The sequence below is a fragment of the Chelonoidis abingdonii genome, chromosome 9, assembly GCF_003597395.2.
Source record: "Chelonoidis abingdonii isolate Lonesome George chromosome 9, CheloAbing_2.0, whole genome shotgun sequence".
Taxonomy (NCBI): domain Eukaryota; kingdom Metazoa; phylum Chordata; order Testudines; family Testudinidae; genus Chelonoidis; species Chelonoidis abingdonii.
The window spans coordinates 12,652,321-12,671,977 of NC_133777.1; the positions used below are offsets into that span (position 1 = coordinate 12,652,321).

Sequence of the window (19,657 nt, forward strand, 5' to 3'; positions counted from 1 at the left end):
CTGATGTCAGGTGGCAGCAGGAGATCCAGGCTGTTAAGGGATCCTCATCAATTTCCTTTTGAAAAATGTCATTTTCAGTTTTTCTAAATGAAAATGTCAGAAATTTTAAAATTACGACTGTTCATTTCAATGCTGCACAACACTTTTTTTTTTTTTAATTTTTGGAATTTCCCCTGGAACCGGCATTCCAAGTTCCAACCAGCCCTGCTAATGGGACCCACAGAATTTTTTTCAGTAGGGGAAAGGTAACTACATAGAGCAGGGGTGGCCAACCTGTGCCTGAGAAGGAACCAGAATTTACCAATGTACATTGTCAAAGAGCCACAATAATATATCAACAGCCCCACATCAGCTCCCCTGGCACACTGGAAAGTTGGTGCCTGTAGCTCCAGCCCCGGAGTCGGTGCCTATACAAGGAGCCACATATTAACTTCTGAAGAGCCGCATGTGACTCCAGAGCAACAGTAATGCACATTGGAAAAAATAACCCCAACTATACATACAATATGATGGGGGCTAATTTAGCTACAACGAGTCAGGAAAAAGATATTGGAGTCATCGTGGATAGTTCTCTGAAGATGTCCACGCAGTGTGCAGAGGTGGTCAAAAAAGCAAACAGGATGTTAGGAATCATTAAAAAGGGGATAGAGAATAAGACTGAGAATATATTATTGCCCTTATATAAATCCATGGCATGCCCACATCTCGAATACTGTGTACAGATGTGGTCTCATCACCTCAAGAAAGATATACTGGCACTAGAAAATGTTCAGAAAAGGGCAACTAAAATGATTAGGGATTTGGAGAGGGTCCCACATGAGGAAAGATTAAAGAGCTAGGACTCTTCATCTTGGAAAAGAGGAGACTAAGGGAGGATATGATAGAATTATATAAAACCAAGAGTTATGTGGAAAAAGTGGATAAGGAAAAGTTATTTACTTATTCCCATAATACAAGAACTAGGGGTCACCAAATGAAATTAAGAGGCACCAGGTTTAAAACAAATAAAAGGAAGTTCTTCTTCATGCAGTGCACAGTCAACTTGTGGAACTCCTTACCTGAGGAGGTTGTGAAGGCTAGGACTATAACAATGTTTAAAAGAGAACTGGATAAATTCATGGTGGTTAAGTCCATAAATGGCTATTAGCCATGATGGGTAAGGAATAGTGTCCATAGCCTCTGTTTGTCAGAGGATGGAGATGGATGGCAGGAGAGAGATCACTTGATCATTGCCTGTTAGGTTCACACCCTCTGGGGCACCTGTCAGTAGACAGATACTGGGCTAGATGGACCTTTGGTCTGACCCAGTATGGCTGTTCTTATGTAACAGGTTGGCCACCCCTGACATAGAGGGAGGAGCACCCTGTGTATCTGCTTTTCTCCTGCTACAGCTTCCTCCATGGTTTTGATCCCTAATGCCTCACCTGGCTGTGAGCATTGCACAGATGCCAATGTCCATTTCTCTGTTCACAAACATGACTCTCATTTACAGTATGGGATGTTTTAATCTGTCTTAAATGCCGTGTGTAAGGCCAGTACAAGGAGCCGATAGGGTTTTATAATGGGAATGGGGTTGAGAGACTCTCACTCAAAGTCTTCAAGCAGATAAACATATGGCAGGGAATCATGTAGAGAAAATTCTGTTTCATGCAAGGGTTGATGGGAGATGGACCTCGAAGCTCTTTTTCATCCCTTGGTCCACATCCTCCGCTGTTGCTCTCTTCTCATTCAGTGCTAGGTTGTACAAGCCATAGAGGAGCCAATGGGTCTACTCGTGCAAATAAATGTTCACCTGGGTGGGTAAAGGCTTCACAATCTAGCCCATGGATTGCAAATTCTTTGGGACAGGAGTTCCTCAGTTGGTGGTGAGACTTATAAGAGAAGGAAGTAAATGAACCTACCCACTGAGTAATGTCTGAATTTTTCTTGGTTAATGATAATATGACTTTATGTTCTAAGACTTAGAATCATAGGACATATGACTTTGTGTTCTAAGACTTAGAATCATAGAATATTAGGGTTGGAAGAGACCTCAGGAGGTCATCTGGTCCAACCCCCTGCTCAAATCAGGACCAACACCAACTAAATCCCTCTCCCAGCTAGGGTTTTGTCTTCCTCGTATGTATGCTAATTTGTATATACTTTGTTCCAGTGGATGTCTAAAACCTATGGGCTTAGTCCTTCTCTCCCAAAGCTCAATGGGAGTTTTTCCTGAGTAAGGACTGCAAGACAGGGTTGTCAGTCAATGCCGTGGTAGGATATTGGTGCCATCTTGTGGCCAAAAGGGGAGTAATAGATAAACTAGGTTCCTTAGAAATGTTACATTGCAATGCAGGGCACAAGCATTTGACCAACAAACTTTGCTGGTAAAGGATGTGAAAATTTGAAGTCTGTTGAAGAATATGGAGATTGTATTTACAGCCACTTCAAAACCTCATGAGCAGGTATTTTCTGTCAGATCTGAAGCTGAGTCATAGTCAATGTTTTTCCATAATTCGGATGGACAGACGCACAGGAGGAGTCTTTCACGCAGAGATGTACCTCGCTGTCTGAGGGCTGTAGAGTGATGCATTCTACCCATATGCTGATGATCCAGAGATGAGCATAAGAAGTGTGATACATTTTTTAAAAATTATAAATCAGAGCCTGTTCTCTGCCCCTGACATTAGCAGCTGATCGGTTGGCTCTGATTAATAGTCCATCTCAGTCATTTCTGATGTATTTGCATCATGTAATCGGCAAAATTTCTACAAACAGCTGATCTCACTAGGCTCCTCTCACTTCATCAGAAGAGTCAAGTGTGGGAGGTGATGCCTGGGCTTCAGCAGAGTCTGAAAGCTGTTGTTCAGGATATAAGAGAGACATAATCATTTCGCTTTCCAACCCGAGGCTCTCAAAGCACTTTACAAACATGAACAAATAAACCCTCATAACATACTGGGAAGACAAGTGTCTTACAGATGTGGAGAATGAGTCACAGAGCCTTTCAGTGACCAATCTCAGACAATGAGTTGAATGGGAATAAAACCTGGGTCTCTTGAATCCCCATCTCTCGCTCTAATCACTAGACTGTGTTGTCTCTTAACTGTTTGGAAGCCAGTGCATCCCTAGATGGATATCACTTGGAATCTCCTATTGACTTCAATGGAGCAAGTCCAGGTTTTGGGGGATGTCACTAAAGAGTGCTGTGGAAGGGAAGGAGGGAGCCATTGTGGAAGCTGAGGGGACAGGCCTGAGTTAGGACTTGCCTTGAGTGATTCCTAACCTGACTTGCCTACCTTCTTTCAAGAATACCCAGCCTCCCTCCTTTGGCCTGATGTCCACCATTGACCATCTCCTTCTGATGTCTCCCTCAGGACCGGGATCCCCAGCCCAGGAGAATTAGTGCAGGCCAGCAGCAGCTGCCAACGTCTGAGAGCAACTGGCACAGAGCCCGCAGCATTTCCAAGTAGGGAAGCAATATGAGTAGCAACAAAAGTTTGATGGGAAGCAGGAGGCTTTTTGTCTTCTTGGGAAGAAAGGTTCTTGCTTTCACAGCCTGCAGGCAGGCTTTGGGGGTAAGGGTTAGGCAGGGCACAAGGAGCCTGTACCTATTCAGTGGAAGGAAAGTCCTTCATCAGAGGTGGGAGGGAGAACTTATCCTGGGGTAGGTGAAAGGGAAAGTGAGTCAGTCCTAGCATGCTCACTCTTGGTGCAGAATGTTGAGGACTTCCTACTGAACGCTTGACATCAGTGGATGCCTCTCCCAAAGATATACTGTACTTCAGCCTGAAGAATGGGCTTTGTGTAGGGACACTGGCTGAAATTCTATGGCCTGCGTTATGCAGGTCAAACTAGATGATCATAACGGTCAAATCTGTGAATCTGAAAACACGCGTACACTGCAATCACAGGGTGTGGTTGTAGATTGTATAGCGACAACCCCAGCTAGCCACGGCAGCATGGGCTGTACAAGCTTGCCCACAGCCTGGGGTAATTATCTGGGCTGTTAATCTGCCTCAGTTTAGTAGGACAAATCTCTTTCTCTGAGGTCTGTCTCCAAGCAACTTTCTGTGTCCTGTTTAAATGACTTTAGTTCTGTAGATTATATGCAATAAATATATTTTGAGGTTAAAACTTTATTGGGTGGCCAAATAAAAAGGAACACATATATTGAGAGCTGATAGGATAATGGATATGCAGCGATAGGAGTTAGCAGGCAAATACAAGCACAGAATGATGCCTGAGTTAGACACAAATTAGAGCACGGTTCATTAATACAATGGCAGATGAAAAGAGCACTCTCCAGCAGAGGTGACAGCCATGGCCTGGAGTACAGAACAGAACAAACCTCAAAGCCCACCTCCTACTCCCACTGGTTTCTTGATCCCAGTTGTCCAGCTGACACAGGAACAATCCATCAGACCCCATTCAAAACCGATTGCAAGGATGGCTTCCAAAAGTCCGGCTAGTTATCCATTGTGTGGAGAACGTTTTCTCTCATTCAGCCAGCCCAAGGAGGGCGGAAATCCATAAACGTGTGCATGGCATTGGATTACTTTTCCATGTCATCAGCTCTTTATAGTCAGCTGCCAGTGCGGGCCTCAAGAGGCATCTCTTCTCTCTTTCATTTAGATGATGAAGCAGACTTGGATTGTCAGAGACAGAACTGCCTATGTCAGTTTCCAGTTCTCACTCACTTCCCTTCTAAGAACTCTGTTCCCAAAAGTTGTAATAACAGCTCACTCTCAAATCACGTGAACAAGTCAAGTTTTCTCCATTCCGTAGCCTCAGCCGTTGACATCTGGAGCATATCTGGGAGAGTAACCTAGTAGAATTTTGGTAGAAGCTACGAATGGCTACAGAAACCTTGAAGAAATTCGCTAGATCAGCAATTCTCCAACAGTGAGTCGGGATCCCAAAGTGGGTCACGCAACCCTGTTTTAATGGGCTGGCTTAGACTTTCTGGGGCTGAAGCCAAAGCCCGAGCCCCACTGCCCGTGGTCGAAGCCTGAAGGCTTCAGCTCTGGGTGACAGGGCTCAGGTTACAGGTCCTCTGGCAGGGGCTGAAGACCTTGGGCTTTGGCTTTGTCCCCCCACCTGGGGTGGTGGGGCTCAGGCTTTGGCTTTGTCCCCACCCGGGACAGTGGGACTTGGGCAGGCTCACGCTTTGTTCCCCCACCTGGGTCGTGCAGTAATTTTTGTTGTCAGAAGCGGGTTAGGGTGCAATGAAGTGTGAGTACCACTGCACTCGATCCTATTGGATGGCTCTAGCATGAGGCCCGTACAGCATTTCTGCCCATTACAGATTAATGGTGCTCTTGCCTTCTTGAGAGAGGTAGCTTTTACAGTCAGATTCCCATAATATTCTTATTCAGAACACAGCTTATTCCATAGGTGCAGGAGCATGTACATTATAGAAGTTAGGGGTCTATTACAGGAGTGGGTGCATGAGGTTCCGTGGCCTGCAATGTGCAGGAGGTCCAGCTAGATCGGGGTGGGCAAACTACGGCCTGTGGGCCATATCTGGCCCACGGGACCATCCTGCCCGGCCCCTGAGCTCCTGGCCCGGGAGGCTAGCCGCCAGTCCCTTCCCTGCTGTCCCCCTCTCCCACAGCCACAGCTCACTCGCTCTGCCGCCAGCACAGTGCTCTGGGTGGCGGGGCTGTGAGCTCCTGGGGCAGTGCAGCTGCAGAGCCCAGCCTGACCCAGTGCTCTGAGATGCGTGGTGGCAGCAGCCGAGTGGCCCAGCTCCAGCCAGGCTGCCCGGCTGCACTGCCACCAGCCAGGCAGCGCAGTAAGGGGGAAGGGAGCGGGGGGCGGGGGGGGTTGGATAGAGGGCAGAGGATTTCGGGGTGGTGGTCAGGGGGCAGGATGTGGGTAGGGGTCAGGGTGGTCGGGGGGAAAAATGGGGTTGAATGGGGGCAAGGGTCCTGTGGGCGGCAGTCAGGAAAGAGAGGGGGTTGGATGCGGTGGCAGGGGGCAGTCAGGGGCACAGATTCGGGGTCAGACAGGGGACAGGGAGAAGGGGTGATTGGATGGGGCAGGAGTCCCAGGGGGGGCAAATAGGAGGTAGGGGACGGGCCACAGCCCCCTCCCCTAACTGGCCCACCATATAATTTACGAAACTCGATGCGGCCCTCAGGCCAAAAAGTTTTCCCGCTCCTGAAATAGATGATCACAACAGTCCTTTAAAGTCTATGAGAAGCAGAAAGCGAAGTGACTGCAGTGCATATAATGCAATAGCTGTCTCATCTGGACCATATTAACCATGTCTCCAAGGTTCTGCCTTCTCTTTGCTGCACCCAGTAGAAATGTCCTGTGCAGTCGAAGTCAATGCAAAGGAATGATTCCCTAACACTGTCCTTCTTATTCACACAGAACAGCACAGGTCGACTGAGGTTGTGGTCTTAAAGTAAAAGTGGTCTGAGGAACCGCAAGGTCCAGGTCTGATTCTGTGACCCCGGGTGGGGGTTGGAAAGTAAATGTCTGCAGCAACCCTACAAAGAACAGGAACAGCTCCATCTTGGCCAGACTTTCTCCAATGCAATTCCTGCGCCCTGCAGTGTCAAAAATGATCAGATTTAACTGTAAGAGAAATAGTTACAGAGGTTAATGTTAATGTGATAGCCCAGGTCTATGCTAGCGGGGGGTCGACCTAAGATACGCAACTTCAGCTACGCAACTCACCTGGCCATGAGGATGGCGGCAAGTTGCTCGCTGCAGCTTCCCCGTCAACTGTGCTTCCGCCTCTCGCGAGCTGGAGTTCCAGAGTTGACGGGGAGCATGATCGGGGATCGATTTTATCACGTCTACACTAGACATGATAAATTGACCCCCGATAGATCGCGGCGGGCAGTAAAGACCTGCCCATAATAGTCATCAGGTCATCTATTAGGAGCAGTAATGGGACTCCTCGTGTACCTTTGTACCCAGTTGAACTGACATATAGTTACAGCAAAATAATCTGTGTTGTAGCCAGATGATTATGCCAGTAGCCATATGTTGCCACGATATGCATGTTGATTCCTTTGTCAGACATGTTCATATAGCAAGGAGGTGATAGCCACATGTTAAATTGCCAGGTTATGTAATACATGGAATTGTTAGGCACTCTCTTCCCTGGCAGGCTGTGGTCTCTAGCGGATAGGACATAACTGAATTCAGCCACTGAATTGTTGTGTGACCCTGGGTATGTCACTTCCCCTCTCTGTGTTTGTTCCCCTCCCATGCTGTGTCTGTCTTGTCTGTTTAGATTGTGAGCTCTACAGGGCAGGGACTACCTCTGACTGTGTATTTGTACAGCACCCGGCACAATGGGGCTCTGTACCTAGGCTGAAATCTTCAGATGCAACCATAGTCCACAGACATCATCCACAGACTTATCCTGACACCCTAGCCCCTAAGTATTTTCAAACAACCCCTTTCTCTTAAAAATCAACCTTCCTGAGAAACGTTCCCCTCCCCAAAGATGGAATGGTTTGAAGACTTGTAGGTTATCACCCAGCCCGTCCCACTTTGATGACTGTCTTTTGTTCTTGACTCCCATAAGATTTTTTTTTTAAGCAGGATGCCCTGCCCCAGAACAACAGGATCTGAGAGATGACATCATGAAGAAATCAGGGGAAAGCAATAACATGGCTTTTGACATCAAAAAAACACTGCTGATGATTTTTGCATCAGAAATCCAAACTCATGGCTGACACAGTGTGCTGTAGCAGCAAATCTCGTGCTGGAAAGCGGGGTCCAGGATCACAGCTGAACTCCCGATCCCCAGCTCCCACAGCCAACTTTTAACAGAGACGGTTGTGAAGTGTCAGGTTGCAAGGCAGGATTTGAGAGATTCTGTAGGAAATCTCCCTCTACAATACTTTAGGATTCCTGCAGTGCTGGGATTTGTAAAACTCCTAGTAAGGCTACTCTTTCCAGCTGTGCCCACTTGTAATGCACTCTGCTGGATAACAGCACGTGCAGGCCAGGAAGGAGGCAGCTTTGGAAATTAACAGCATTTGGAAACCTTTACTGCTGTGCCACAGCAGCGAGGCTGGGTTGAGGACACCTCTTCACTAAAGAGGGATTAGGATGGAATTTCACAGGAAATTTCTGATACCTTGCAATGTTCCTTGCCCATCAAAACTTTAGTAGAATTCTTGGGATGGGCTGTTTGTTTTATTCCACCTTGGCTGTATGTTTGTGTTTATGTGTGTGTATGTGCACGCGTCCATGCACACACAAATATGCTTTTAGAGGGGTGGAGTAGGTCAGTATTTTACACCTCTGTCTAGCACAGGGGTAGGCAAACTATGGCCCGGGGACCACATCCGGCCCTTCAGATGCTTTAATCCTGCCCTTGAGCTCCTGCCGGGGACCAGGGTCTGGGGCTTGCCCCACTCCATGCCAGGGAACAGTGTTGAGGGCTTGCCCCGCTCCGCGTGGTTCCCAGAAACAGCAACATGTTCCACCTCTGGCTCCTATGCGTAGGGGCAGCAAGGGGGTTCCACATGCTGCCCCTCCTCACAGTGCCACCCCCGCAACTCCCATTGGCCAGGAACAGCAGCCAATGGAAGCTGCAGGGACGGCACCTGTGGATGGGGCAGCATGCAGAACCACCTAGCTGCACTTCCACGTAAGAGCCAGAGAGGGGACATGCTGCTGCTTCTGGGAGCTGCTTCAGGTAAGCGCTGCCTGGACCCTGCACCCTTGCCCTCCTCCCGCGCCCCAACCCTCCGCCCCAGCCCTGATCCCCCTCCCACCTTCTGAACCCCGGGTCCCAGCCTGGAGTACCCTCCTGCATCCCCAACCCCTCATGCCCAGCCCCACCCCAGAGTTCTCACCCCCTCCCACACTTTAACCCCCAATTTCGTGAGCATTCATGGCCCGCCGTACAATTTCCATACCCAGATGTGGCCCTCAGGCCAAAAAGTTTGCCCACCCCGGTCTAGCATCTTTCAATTAAGCCTACCACCTCCTTGTGACAGAGTATTATTGACTGTATTTTTCAGACAAAGAAGGTTTAGGGTATCATTCAAGTCCTGTTTATTTTGGTGGGCCTCTCCTTGGCATCTTTTGGGCTCCCATCTATGTTCTTGTGGAGCTGATACCCTTCCTTTCCTTTTCCTACCTTGGTATCAGTTGAGAACTGATCCATTTTGTTAGAGGGAAGGCTTATGCTGAGATAAGTCAGGTCTGTTGCAAATTCATTGGCTCTGCTTGGCTGGGTATTAGGTCTGCTCGGTCCTTTCTGAAATACTGAAATAGATCTCTCCTGATCAATGCTCTGTTACCTAGTACAAAGTTCCTGATCCTACCAGAGGCTGAGAAACCTCTGCTCCTTTCAGGATAGGACCCCTTAATTACCTGTGGAGAATGGCAGGAAAGCTTCTTTCTTTACAAACTTCCCATCAGCATCAAGAAAATGATTAGGGTTAAACTCATGCGGTGTCTCCCACTGTGTTTTATCCAGCAGCACCGAGGTGAGGGAAGGAATCACGGTTATCCCCTGGAATACAACACGAAGCGCAAACTAAAAGAGGTCTTTGGCTCTACAAACCCCCTATACTTCCAAAAGCAACATGAAATCTCTGATCGAACTGACACTCCGATCGTGAGGAATTCCCTTTGGGGCAAAGAGCATCCTTTTGTTCAGTATGTGTATGGTGCCTAACACAATGGGGTCCTGGCCCTTGACTGGGGCTCCTTGGTGCTACCACATAGCACTAATAATAACAACAATATTCAGAGTAGGACATGATGCTGCCAATGCCATACTCAGATGGCCAAGGACATTGCAGCCGTGCCTGGTGGCTGAGGCAAAGAAGGGCTGCAGGATTTGGTCCTAAAAGATTATTGAATTCCACTGATCTACTCTTTGTCAGTCTCAACCCTGCTGTTTAAGCTTTGCTTCTTCCTGTGACCCAAACCTCGGTCTGATTGAAGTAAATGTGAATCTTGCTACGGACTCCACTGAAACCTGGATTTTACCTGTTGGCTGTGCCAAATTCCAGCTTTAATTCCAGTTTCTACCAGGTGCATTTGCATAGATGATTTGAACCCTTTCATTCAGAGCACTGTACATGACACAGGCTGAGATTGTCAAGGCAGTGTAGAGTGTTTAGAAGGTGGCTAAATCCCCAGCATTGCCTTGGAAACTGCAAACCTGGGGCCAGATCCTGCATGCCAGCCTCACTCTGCAATAGCCCCCCTGAGTCAAACAGAGCTACTCTTGGAGGGAGGAATTACTCACATGAGGATGGCAGAATCTGGCCCTTAGTATCTAAGGATCCATTCATTGTTGTTGGCAAAGGGCGGAACGTAGTGGTATCCACTTAAAAAAAGTGATACATACCTTGGGGAGGAAGTAGCCTCTGAAATGTGTATCAACAGATGTGCACCGTGGAACGTGTGGCAGCAGGGTGATGAATCTCTGCACTTCATGTATCACCGCATTTGTAAATGGCATGTTTATCCGGTCTTCATATGTGGCCTGGCTTCCTGATTGGACAACAGTCCCAATCTCCTCTTGTACTTTTTCTAAAAGTAGAAGCAAATACAAATGTGTCCCATCAGAAGGGCTCTTCCCCCACTTATGAATTTGCTTTGGCAAAAACAAACCAGATTTTGCAAACCCTAAACCTGGCTTCCTCAGGCACCTCAAGTCTCTCTGGATTTCAGGCATGCACGTTTTTGTTTTGTTTTGTTTTGTTTTGTTTTGTATCATATCATGCTACCTACCTACACAACCCTTGTCTACACTGCTCCCTCCAGGAAATAGAAAAATCCGGTTTTGGAAGACAGAAACTAGTCTTAATCAAGTTTGACTGCAAACTCTTTGGGACAAGGACAATTTTTTTGTTCGGGTGTTCATACACTGCCTAGCACATTGGGGTCCTGATCCGTGATTGGGGCTCCCACATGCTACCGCAATACAAATAATAGCTAATAATAAAGAACAGAAATGCAGCTTTTGTGGCGAAAGCAACACTGGCATCTACACATTGGATACGTAACCTGACTTTCTTATTAAAACAAGGCACAGACAAAGAATGAAACCATAGAGCGGCTCACTTTGGATCTCTGGATATTTCATCATCAGTAGGATGGCCCACTGCAGTGTTGTGGCAGTTGTCTCCGTTCCAGCCATGACCAGGTCAAGTACAGATGCTATTATGTTTTCATCATGAAACAGGCTGTCTTTCTTGTTTGCCTCCTTTAAACACACAAGTTTCAGTTAGCGTTGAAAGTGCTCTTGTTCACTCTGACTGAGGCAAAATTACAATTGAGTAAGATTTGGGAAGTCCCAACTTGCCCATTGCATTTTCAGGTATTCTCATAGGTTTGCGAGCCAAGGGGAAGCCAGCGGAGGATTTCAGAACCAAGGGCAGAGTTCGGTCTGAGCCACACAGTGCAGATCTGCATGGAGAGCTGAATTTCCCCAGAAGCTTAGAGGGGTTTTGATACAAGCGATTGGTTCGGGGTCCATCTCCAAGCTGCAGCAGGGTTGAGCTCCGCTTTGGACGGTATTCACAAACTCACCCCTGCAGTTCATTTTGCAAGGGTTGGAAATACCTATTCCCTTCTGTGTGCAGCTGGAGATTCGAGTTCAGTGATTTCAAACCTCCAAGAGACACCTCCCACTCTGCCTGCCCGATTGGAATGTATGCAAAGATTTTGTGAACATTCTCCCCTTCCAGAGCATAGTGATCCTTGAACCCAGCTCAGTATGAGTGGCTAGGAGGTGCAGTGTGCATATCTGGCCCCGCTCTGTTTGAAAGAAGAAAAATATAGAGTCTGAAGGTTTTTTGTTTTAATATTACACAGAGATCAATCTGTCTTAGAAATCCTAGTGCCTGGATGGAAGGAACAAATGCAGGGCCAGGACATGTAGCTGTGATATAACAACTGACTTCCTTTGAGTTCCTTATTCCTTTTAGAACAATGAGATCAATGATTGGTTTCTTTATTAACACAAAGCGTCAGATTCATCCTTTATGAAACCCCATTGATTTTCTTGTAGGAACAAACAATTGATCATAGATTATAAAGTGGGGTCGTGTTTTCACATCCAATTTTGGTGAAACATTCACAAGATAAATTATGGCAAAAGTAAGGGAACAGAGTTTGATTTCAGTTCCATCTGGATAACGGCATTGACCTCAGGAAGGTTAAGTTGATGTGGCTGAGGCCAGGATCTAGTTAAGTGTTTTTGTTGAAAACAGAGTAAATTGTAAATGGAGAAGTTCAGTCACATACCTTGTGCTGTTTGAACACTAATGCATCAATGTAGCTCAGTGAGTTTTCGCTGAGATCTTGTCTGCTGATCTGGATGTAATTCCTTAAAATGATGCGCACATCTTCTATTTTTTTAAGTAAAATCTTGTGGGTTTTGAGAAATAATCCAAGGAATGGGTAGAAATTAAAAAACTAGTAAGGAAAAAAAATGGGCGCGTTAAACCCAAAGTGCCAAGATACAGGAAGAGCCATGCCAAAGGGTGCTGGAACAGCCCATCATTAGAGGTCTGTAACATTGTCACGCAGAAGTTTGTAATGATAACCAACACTCCTGATGTCACTGGGACTCTACCTGGATGAAGCTAGCCCATTTGAATGTAGGGCTGGGCCTTAAGCTTTCAGGCCCTGATTCAGCAAGGTTCTTAAGCACAGGTCTAACTAGAAGTTCATGAGTGGTCCCATTGGGGCAGATTTTCTATAGCATCTGCACTCTGCTAAAATGCAGGGATGAAGCCACAAGAGATCCAGTTGTGTGTCCCTGATTCTGAGGTGCCAGGTCTCAGCTCAAGGGTAAAGCTGAAAGGAAGCAGCTCTAATTTACACTACAGGTGTAGGGTCCATTGGGAACCTTATGCTAGATACGAACTGGGTCCACTGCTCCACCAAGCCCCTCCTGCCAAGAGTCCCTGACATGCCGACCCTGTATCCCCTATGTTGGGCTGGGGCAGGAGTGGGCTATGTCAGCTGAGAGTTCCCTCGCACAAAGGAAATTCTCCTCTGGCCACATTAAGTCCACTTTGTGTCACAAAATCTAGTCTTTTGATTTCAGTGGGGCTAGGTACATGATTAAATAGTTTGCTGACTCCTATGAAGCATATTTAACACAGCCATAGTCTCTGAACACGGACTATGATTAGAAAATACAAGCGAGGCAGGCAAGGGCTGCACTTTCATGCACAATGAAATGACATTTAAGAACAAATAGAATAAATTAAAAAGATAATTTGCGGGGGGAACCAACATTCAGTACAGGGCTAAAATTCTTATAGCATAATTCTCATCTCAGATCTACACCAGACAGCAATTCTCAGTGGGACTATTCTATGTATCATAGAGGCTATCAGTAGCCTGGTCACAATGTTGCTCTTGTCTGTGCTGATAAAAACAAGAACTAGTAGGTTGTAGCCCCAGGCACCAGTTATTCATATATCGTTGCCTGAAACAAGAGCATTAGTAAATTGTTTCATGAGCACAGTGTCTTCCATTCTGCACTATTACCTATCACCTTAGCTGGTGCGAATAGATACTGTGATACCAGTTCATACTAAAACACAACTATCACCTTAGTTTCCTAGTGTGATACATGCCATGAACTGGCTGGAATAAACTCTGCATGTGACTATCCTCACATGAACAACAGAAGGAGCTGTCAGGTGAAATGTAATTCCCCCCACTTCCCCAGTTGAAATAGTGATCCAAATGCAAATTACAACACTCAGGAACACTGTGGATTTGTAACTCTGTCTAGGGACCTATAAACCAACCAGTGGATTTCCTCCACCCAAACAAGTTTTTCTTGTTACAGATGCAATGTAGATAACCTTCAATTTAGTAAGTATAATTCAGTACAGGTCACTAATAGAAAATAGTCACCACACAAAATGTTCTTGGAGTTTCAATCTTATGGACATGTTACAAAATCCATGAATACAGCTGACACTATTTCTCATGCTCACTGGTAATCTCAGCTTTGAGGCCAGGAGGGTACAGAGCCTGAACTCCATTTTTGGGGCTAGAAGGGTTACCTCCCATGTCATGGTTGAAGCACATTGGCTGGAGAGCTGGGGGAGCTTGCAGTGCTGCTTCCTGTCCTTTCTGAGAGTGAATCCAACCCTGCACAACAGGGTTATTTCTAATTCACAGACCCTTTATTCAGTCTGTTAGACCAATGATTTGTAAATGGTGGTAGGCAGGTTGCAATTACATAGTATACAGCTTGGTTTCAAATATGGTCTGAGGTTCAGACTCCATTTTTATGACACTGATTATAATTATGAAGGCAGCACCCTGAGTGCTATTGATTTTTAGATGGGATGTGCTAGTTCTTACAACCTGAGATCTGCTGTGCTGGGTCATGGAGCCTGTATGACTCAAAATACACTGGAAGAGTTACTTACATGCAGGAATGGAGATCCAAGAAGAACCATAACTTCATCTATGAGTCTTAACAGAGTGACAAAGGTTGGGTCTTTGTAGTCAAACCGGTCCCCAAACAGCATAAGAAAGGTGATGTTGGTTGGAGCAGCGTTAAATGACTTGAGGCTAAATGGCTCACCTGTAATAAGAACAAACAAAAGCACAAACAGAACTCTCATGCCACAGCCTCACCACTGACTTGTGTTTACAACGGTGCTTGAAAAGTCTGAGCAATGCGATATTTAACCTTAATATTCCCCAGCTCACCTCTGGAAGATTTGATTGTCGCAATAAGTAAATGAAGCTCCTCAAGAATTTTTTCCTCTATCAGCTTTTTCCCCATTCCAAGGTTGCGCATGCTTGACACAGTGAATCTTCGTGTCGTTCTCCACAGCTCTCCATTAGAAAAGAATACACCTAAGGTGTATGTGAGATATATGTGATTGCTGAGAACGCAGAACTCAAGGGGATCCGACTCTACTTAAAAGAATATGAGAATATCTCCCCAGTTTCTCTCCCTCCATTTCTCCTTACTGTTCCATTACCCCATTTGCCATTCATTTCTCTGTCCTCCTCCTAGCTCTATTCACCAATCCCAGCCATCTTTTACCTCATGGAAATAGTTTTCCTCCCAGTTCAGCCTTTGCCATCTCACTCATGTGGGAGGCAACCAGGCATTTAGAGCACTCAGTTTTGTAATACATTTTCTGTGTGACTTTAGTGCTGATGTAATGTGTCAAATTAACAGCCCTGAAGACCTAAATCCTCTATTGGTCCATTCAACAGGTGCCGCAAGGGTAGAGGAACTGCCTCGGGGAATCTATGGCGCTGTTTGAGGGAAGGGAATCACAGATTTGGCCCATAACTCTTATCTGAACCTGTGATATATTGTTCTACAGAGGGCCATTTTTGGAGGCAGGACTTTCTGGGATGAATACATCCAAAATGGCAGCACCGACTGGCAGGAGGGGCAAAATACCTGAGCGCCAAATCCAGTATGGTTCATCTTTCATGAAGTGATTCCTCAGGTAAAATGCATTCATGGCAGTGAGGCACCTAACTCACATTGGCTGCCCATGGGAATTAGTCACATAGTTGCCATTGTGCCTTTAAAATTCTGCCCTCATCTTTTAAAATTCAGGATGTTAACTGGTCACAAAGTTGTTTGCCAAAGTAATTGTCACTAATGACAAGAGCTACAAACCGGAAAAACAGAATTTGGGGGTCAGTTTAGCTACAATACAGACTTGGGGCAGGACTTCCAAAAGTTCTCAGGCAGTGGTGGCAGTAGGAGAAGAGAGAGGCCAAGGCTGAGCCCTTTTGAAACTCTCACATCTCCAAGGGCCAGTACCATTTCCATGCTGGATTTGTTCAAATATTGGGATGGGGGGTCGGTCTACAAATTCATCTGTGAAGTTCACGAGTGCCTCCTTCACGGCTTCGTATCCAGTCAGTACCACAGCTTTCTGGGACCCGAAGTGGAGGGTGAACACTGGCCCGTATTTTTCTGCTAGCTGAAAAAGAGGCAGGGTTTTAGTATCAGCAGTGGAGAGAGTGCATTAAGAAACCCCTCACTTCCTCTTCATACCTAAGGCTTATTCTGATGTATTTGTTTATAGCACTAATCTGACTAGCATATGCATGAGTTTAGCACTAAATTCCATTGGTCTAGTAGGAGCACAATCCTCTTCTGTGTGGAGAAAACCACACACACATCAGCCCACTCTCCAACTCGATGGCATTCAGACCAGGAAATCTGGCCCCATGTATTTTAAACAAACTCATATTTTTACATACTCTTGAACGTTAAAAATTAGATATTCCTAAATCCTCAGTGTTTACACACTTTGTTTACTCTTTGCACTTCTCTTAATTTAGCCAGTGAAAATCTAGGAAGACACTGATGTCTATTCTTGATTCAAAAACATTGCTGGGTAGTTAGAAAGGGGGAAAAATGTTCCATGACAGGTAGCTGAATTATAGTCATTAAAAGGATAGTCTGGTATAGTCTATAGACTGGTATAGACTATTAGCTGGATGTTTGAGCTCAGTGCCACAAGAGAATATTCTCAGGTCTACAGGAAGCTAATACGAAGAACGAGAATAAAAACCAAACAGACCCCTAAAGAATGGGGATCAGTTAATAAACAAAATGGAGGAATAAGAGAAAGACAAATACAAACAGACCTGTTGTTACGAAATGTACAACAATTCTTATAGCAATTGTGACTCACTCTATTGCTAGAGCTGTGAAAAGAACAGATATTCCATTTCATGAAGGATTTCAAGTTTTTTTAATTTCTTTTTGATCTGATTTGAAATGAAAACTGAAAATTACAAAATTCTCCATGAAGGAAAATATTTACAAAAAAATGTTTTGGCTGCATCAAAATGTTTCATTTTGATTTTTTGACTTTATATTCTACTGTATTGTATTCTATTCTATTGTAAGTTTTAAAATTTAAGAAAATTCATACTAAAAGTTGTTTTGAAAGGAAACATCTAAATGTTTTATTCGAAAAATGTTGATATTTTGATACATCTGAACTTTTTTTTTTTGCTGACTACTCTGAATTATCTGTTCAATCTTCTATTTAGCTGTGACACTCTTGCTACTTTTCCCAGACCTGAAGAAGAGCGCTTGTAGCGCTAAAGCTTGTCTCTGTCACCACAATAAGTTGGTTCAAGAAAAGATATTGCCTCACTTCCACCTTGTCTAATTTCGTAAGTATGTCTGCAGAGTTGGCTGTGCTGGAGGGCGGATTCCTGTTCATGTTTGGTAAAGAATCATGTTTGCTAATGACTCCCATGGACACTCTGCATGTAGCATAATGCCCTGGGGAGAGAATCCTAGCTTCATGGGGGTGGCAAGTGAGCACATGCTGCTAACCACTATGTGCCTTGCATTTTTAGAGGAGCAGAATGGGATCCCCCTTCCACTCCTCCCCCCTACCCCACGGGAGGTGAATGCGCTCAGGATATCTGTTAGTAACCAATAAGCACTATGCACTGGATGGAATCCTGCAGTGATTACTGTTTTACTATTTGTGCCACCCTAGTGTCTAGGAGCCTCAGTCATGCACCAGGATCCCAAATATTTATTGCCCTGTTTATTAAACACTGACAGAAACAGATCGGAGGCAGAGCTGGATGGACAGGAAGGAAACATGCTCAGATAGCCAGGGTGAAGTTTTGCAAAACTGTCTTCTTGGGGTAAGGAAAAGCAAAGCTCCTGGATTGAACCTAGCCTGACAGGCTCCTTTTCAGCATCCTCTTACAGATAAGAACTCTCTATCTGCTTAAACAATGATAAGTGGTTTTAATTACAAGTTAACAGAAGAGTTCACAGGGTATTTATTCCAGCTACTTGACAAAATTATTCCATCCTGTTGTTCTGCCACTCCATCGATTTCAATGGGAATTTGCACACTTAGGAATGGAGTAACAACTGCATAAGAACATCTGGATTTAACCCTTTCTTATGTGGCTGTTGGACTCTTTATAGTGAATTCTTCTTACTTCTTCCAGGAATTTTCTTTTTCATGTTAGTTATTTGCTAATACTCTAAAAGCCCTCTGGGTATGAGAGCTGTCAAGTTCATATTTAAAATCCCACAAACACTATATACTTCATGTACCTTATCAGGTTTACATGAAAAAATCCACATTACCCAGGGGCCCTTTTTTAGTGGTTGATCAGAAATAACACTGCCACCATATAGACAGGAGCTAGAAGCAGCTTGAGACATTAGTGTGCAATTTTTACTGCTCTGAAATTTAATTCAGATTAATAAAAAAAAACAAAGTCTTCTCATTGATTTAGCTGAGGCAGACTTAAAATGCATGAGGCGTTTTTTTTTTTTTTTCCTACCTTCAGTAGTGACTTATCTTGCCTTCTAATATCCAGCAAATGCAGGTTACCAATGATCGGAAGAGGAGGTGGACCAGGAGGCAGTTTAGAAGTTGAGTTTTTAGAGCCAGTTGAAAAATAAAATGCACCTAATAAAAGCAGTGCACATAGCAGACAAATTAATGCAGGATCAGAAATAAAGGGCATGAAAAAAGCCATTTTTTTCCAGTTGCAATCTGGTTTTTGGGCTAGGAGCAATAACAAAAAAAACGTGGTGGCGCTGTTCAGAGTGTAGCTGCAGGTTTTATATTTGTTCTTTGCAATTGCCGCAAGTGTTCTATTCTGATTAGGGTTTGCAAAATACCTGAATAAATACTGTAAACTCCACCCTCCTTAAACACCTTGGAGAATGTGGTCTAAGCAGTTTGCAATGTCTGTCCAGAAATAAAGAGGGTTTCAGGTTACAAGCCTGTGCATATTTGTGCAGGAATATATGTGTCTGATGAGAGAACTTTGCAATTCCTATAGCGCCTTCCACCTGAGGATCTCAAAGCACGTTATGAGCAGTGACATAAGTATCATTATACCTGTTGTACAGAAGCACAGGACAGTGAAGTAACGTGCTCAAGATCACACAGTAAGTCAGTTGCAGAGATAGGAATAGAACCCAGGGGTATGTCTACCCTAGGGCAGTGGCCTGTAGAATTGTCAGCAGTGGGTCATCCTCATCTGGCTTGAGAATGGTGTAGCTTCTAGTGAAGTTGGTATCAAAATGCCCTAGTGTAGACAGACCATTTTCGTTGCCTGTTGAAAGTGGGGAACATAAGGATTTGTCATTGACAAGTATTGTCAGCAACAGTCTGTTTTCCTAATGTGGAGTCGAACCCTAGCACTTCTGATGCCCAGATCTGTGCCATAACCACAAGACTCTTCAAGAAATAGTCATGGCAGCTGAGTTTCATAGTGGTTGATTATGGTCTTTGGAATAGACAGAGACTGGCACTTGACTGTAAAGCTTCATGTCCAATGTATGCAAATGCTTATCATGCCCACTCAGTAAAGGTGTGTAGTGGTGGGTGCAGCTCCTCCTGTTTGTTCTATCTTAGATAGAAATTGTGGGCCCAATTCTGCTCTGCTTTACACCTTCTACAGTCATTTTTGCTTGTACAAAGTGAGTGTAAAACACTCCAAGGCCTGAACAGCCAGACCAGGGACATATGCTAAAATCTGGAATCTTACCAATACTTATTCTGCTGATTTTAGTGAAACATGGAGAAGTATGATATTATTGGTCAAATATTCAAATGGACCTTCATCAGTGTTGCACTTGAACCTGACTGAGCCTGCAAAATTCATCTTTGGGCATGTAGATGAGAATTTTCAGGAATAATTGTGCAACTGTGTG

At 44.9% G+C, this 19,657-nt stretch overlaps 1 protein-coding gene across 1 annotated transcript; it reads right to left on the reverse strand.

Annotated features, from left to right (window-relative positions):
- Positions 1 to 6,231: 6,231 nt before the first annotated feature.
- On the reverse strand, positions 6,232 to 18,471 carry CYP2W1 (cytochrome P450 family 2 subfamily W member 1). The gene is made up of 9 exons (XM_032794110.1): positions 18,274 to 18,471; positions 15,755 to 15,917; positions 14,671 to 14,820; positions 14,385 to 14,542; positions 12,229 to 12,399; positions 11,044 to 11,185; positions 10,325 to 10,509; positions 9,337 to 9,478; positions 6,232 to 6,539 (listed from the first exon to the last, which is right to left on the reverse strand). The coding sequence occupies exons 1-9, from the start codon at positions 18,469 to 18,471 to the stop codon at positions 6,349 to 6,351; spliced, it is 1,500 nt and encodes a 499-aa protein (XP_032650001.1). The 3' UTR covers positions 6,232 to 6,348.
- Between the last annotated feature and the right edge of the window lie 1,186 nt (positions 18,472 to 19,657).

Bases quoted from the DNA above. Each gene is read 5' to 3' on its own strand.
- CYP2W1 (XM_032794110.1), bottom strand. From the start codon at position 18,471: ATGGCTTTTTTCATGCCCTTTATTTCTGATCCTGCATTAATTTGTCTG. The intron at 14,543-14,670 runs GTGAGCTGGGGA...TTCTTATTACAG, and splicing joins GACAATCAAATCTTCCAGAG to GTGAGCCATTTAGCCTCAAG. The intron at 6,540-9,336 runs GTAATTAAGGGG...TTGACACTGCAG, and splicing joins TTTCCTGCCATTCTCCACAG to GGCGCAGGAATTGCATTGGA.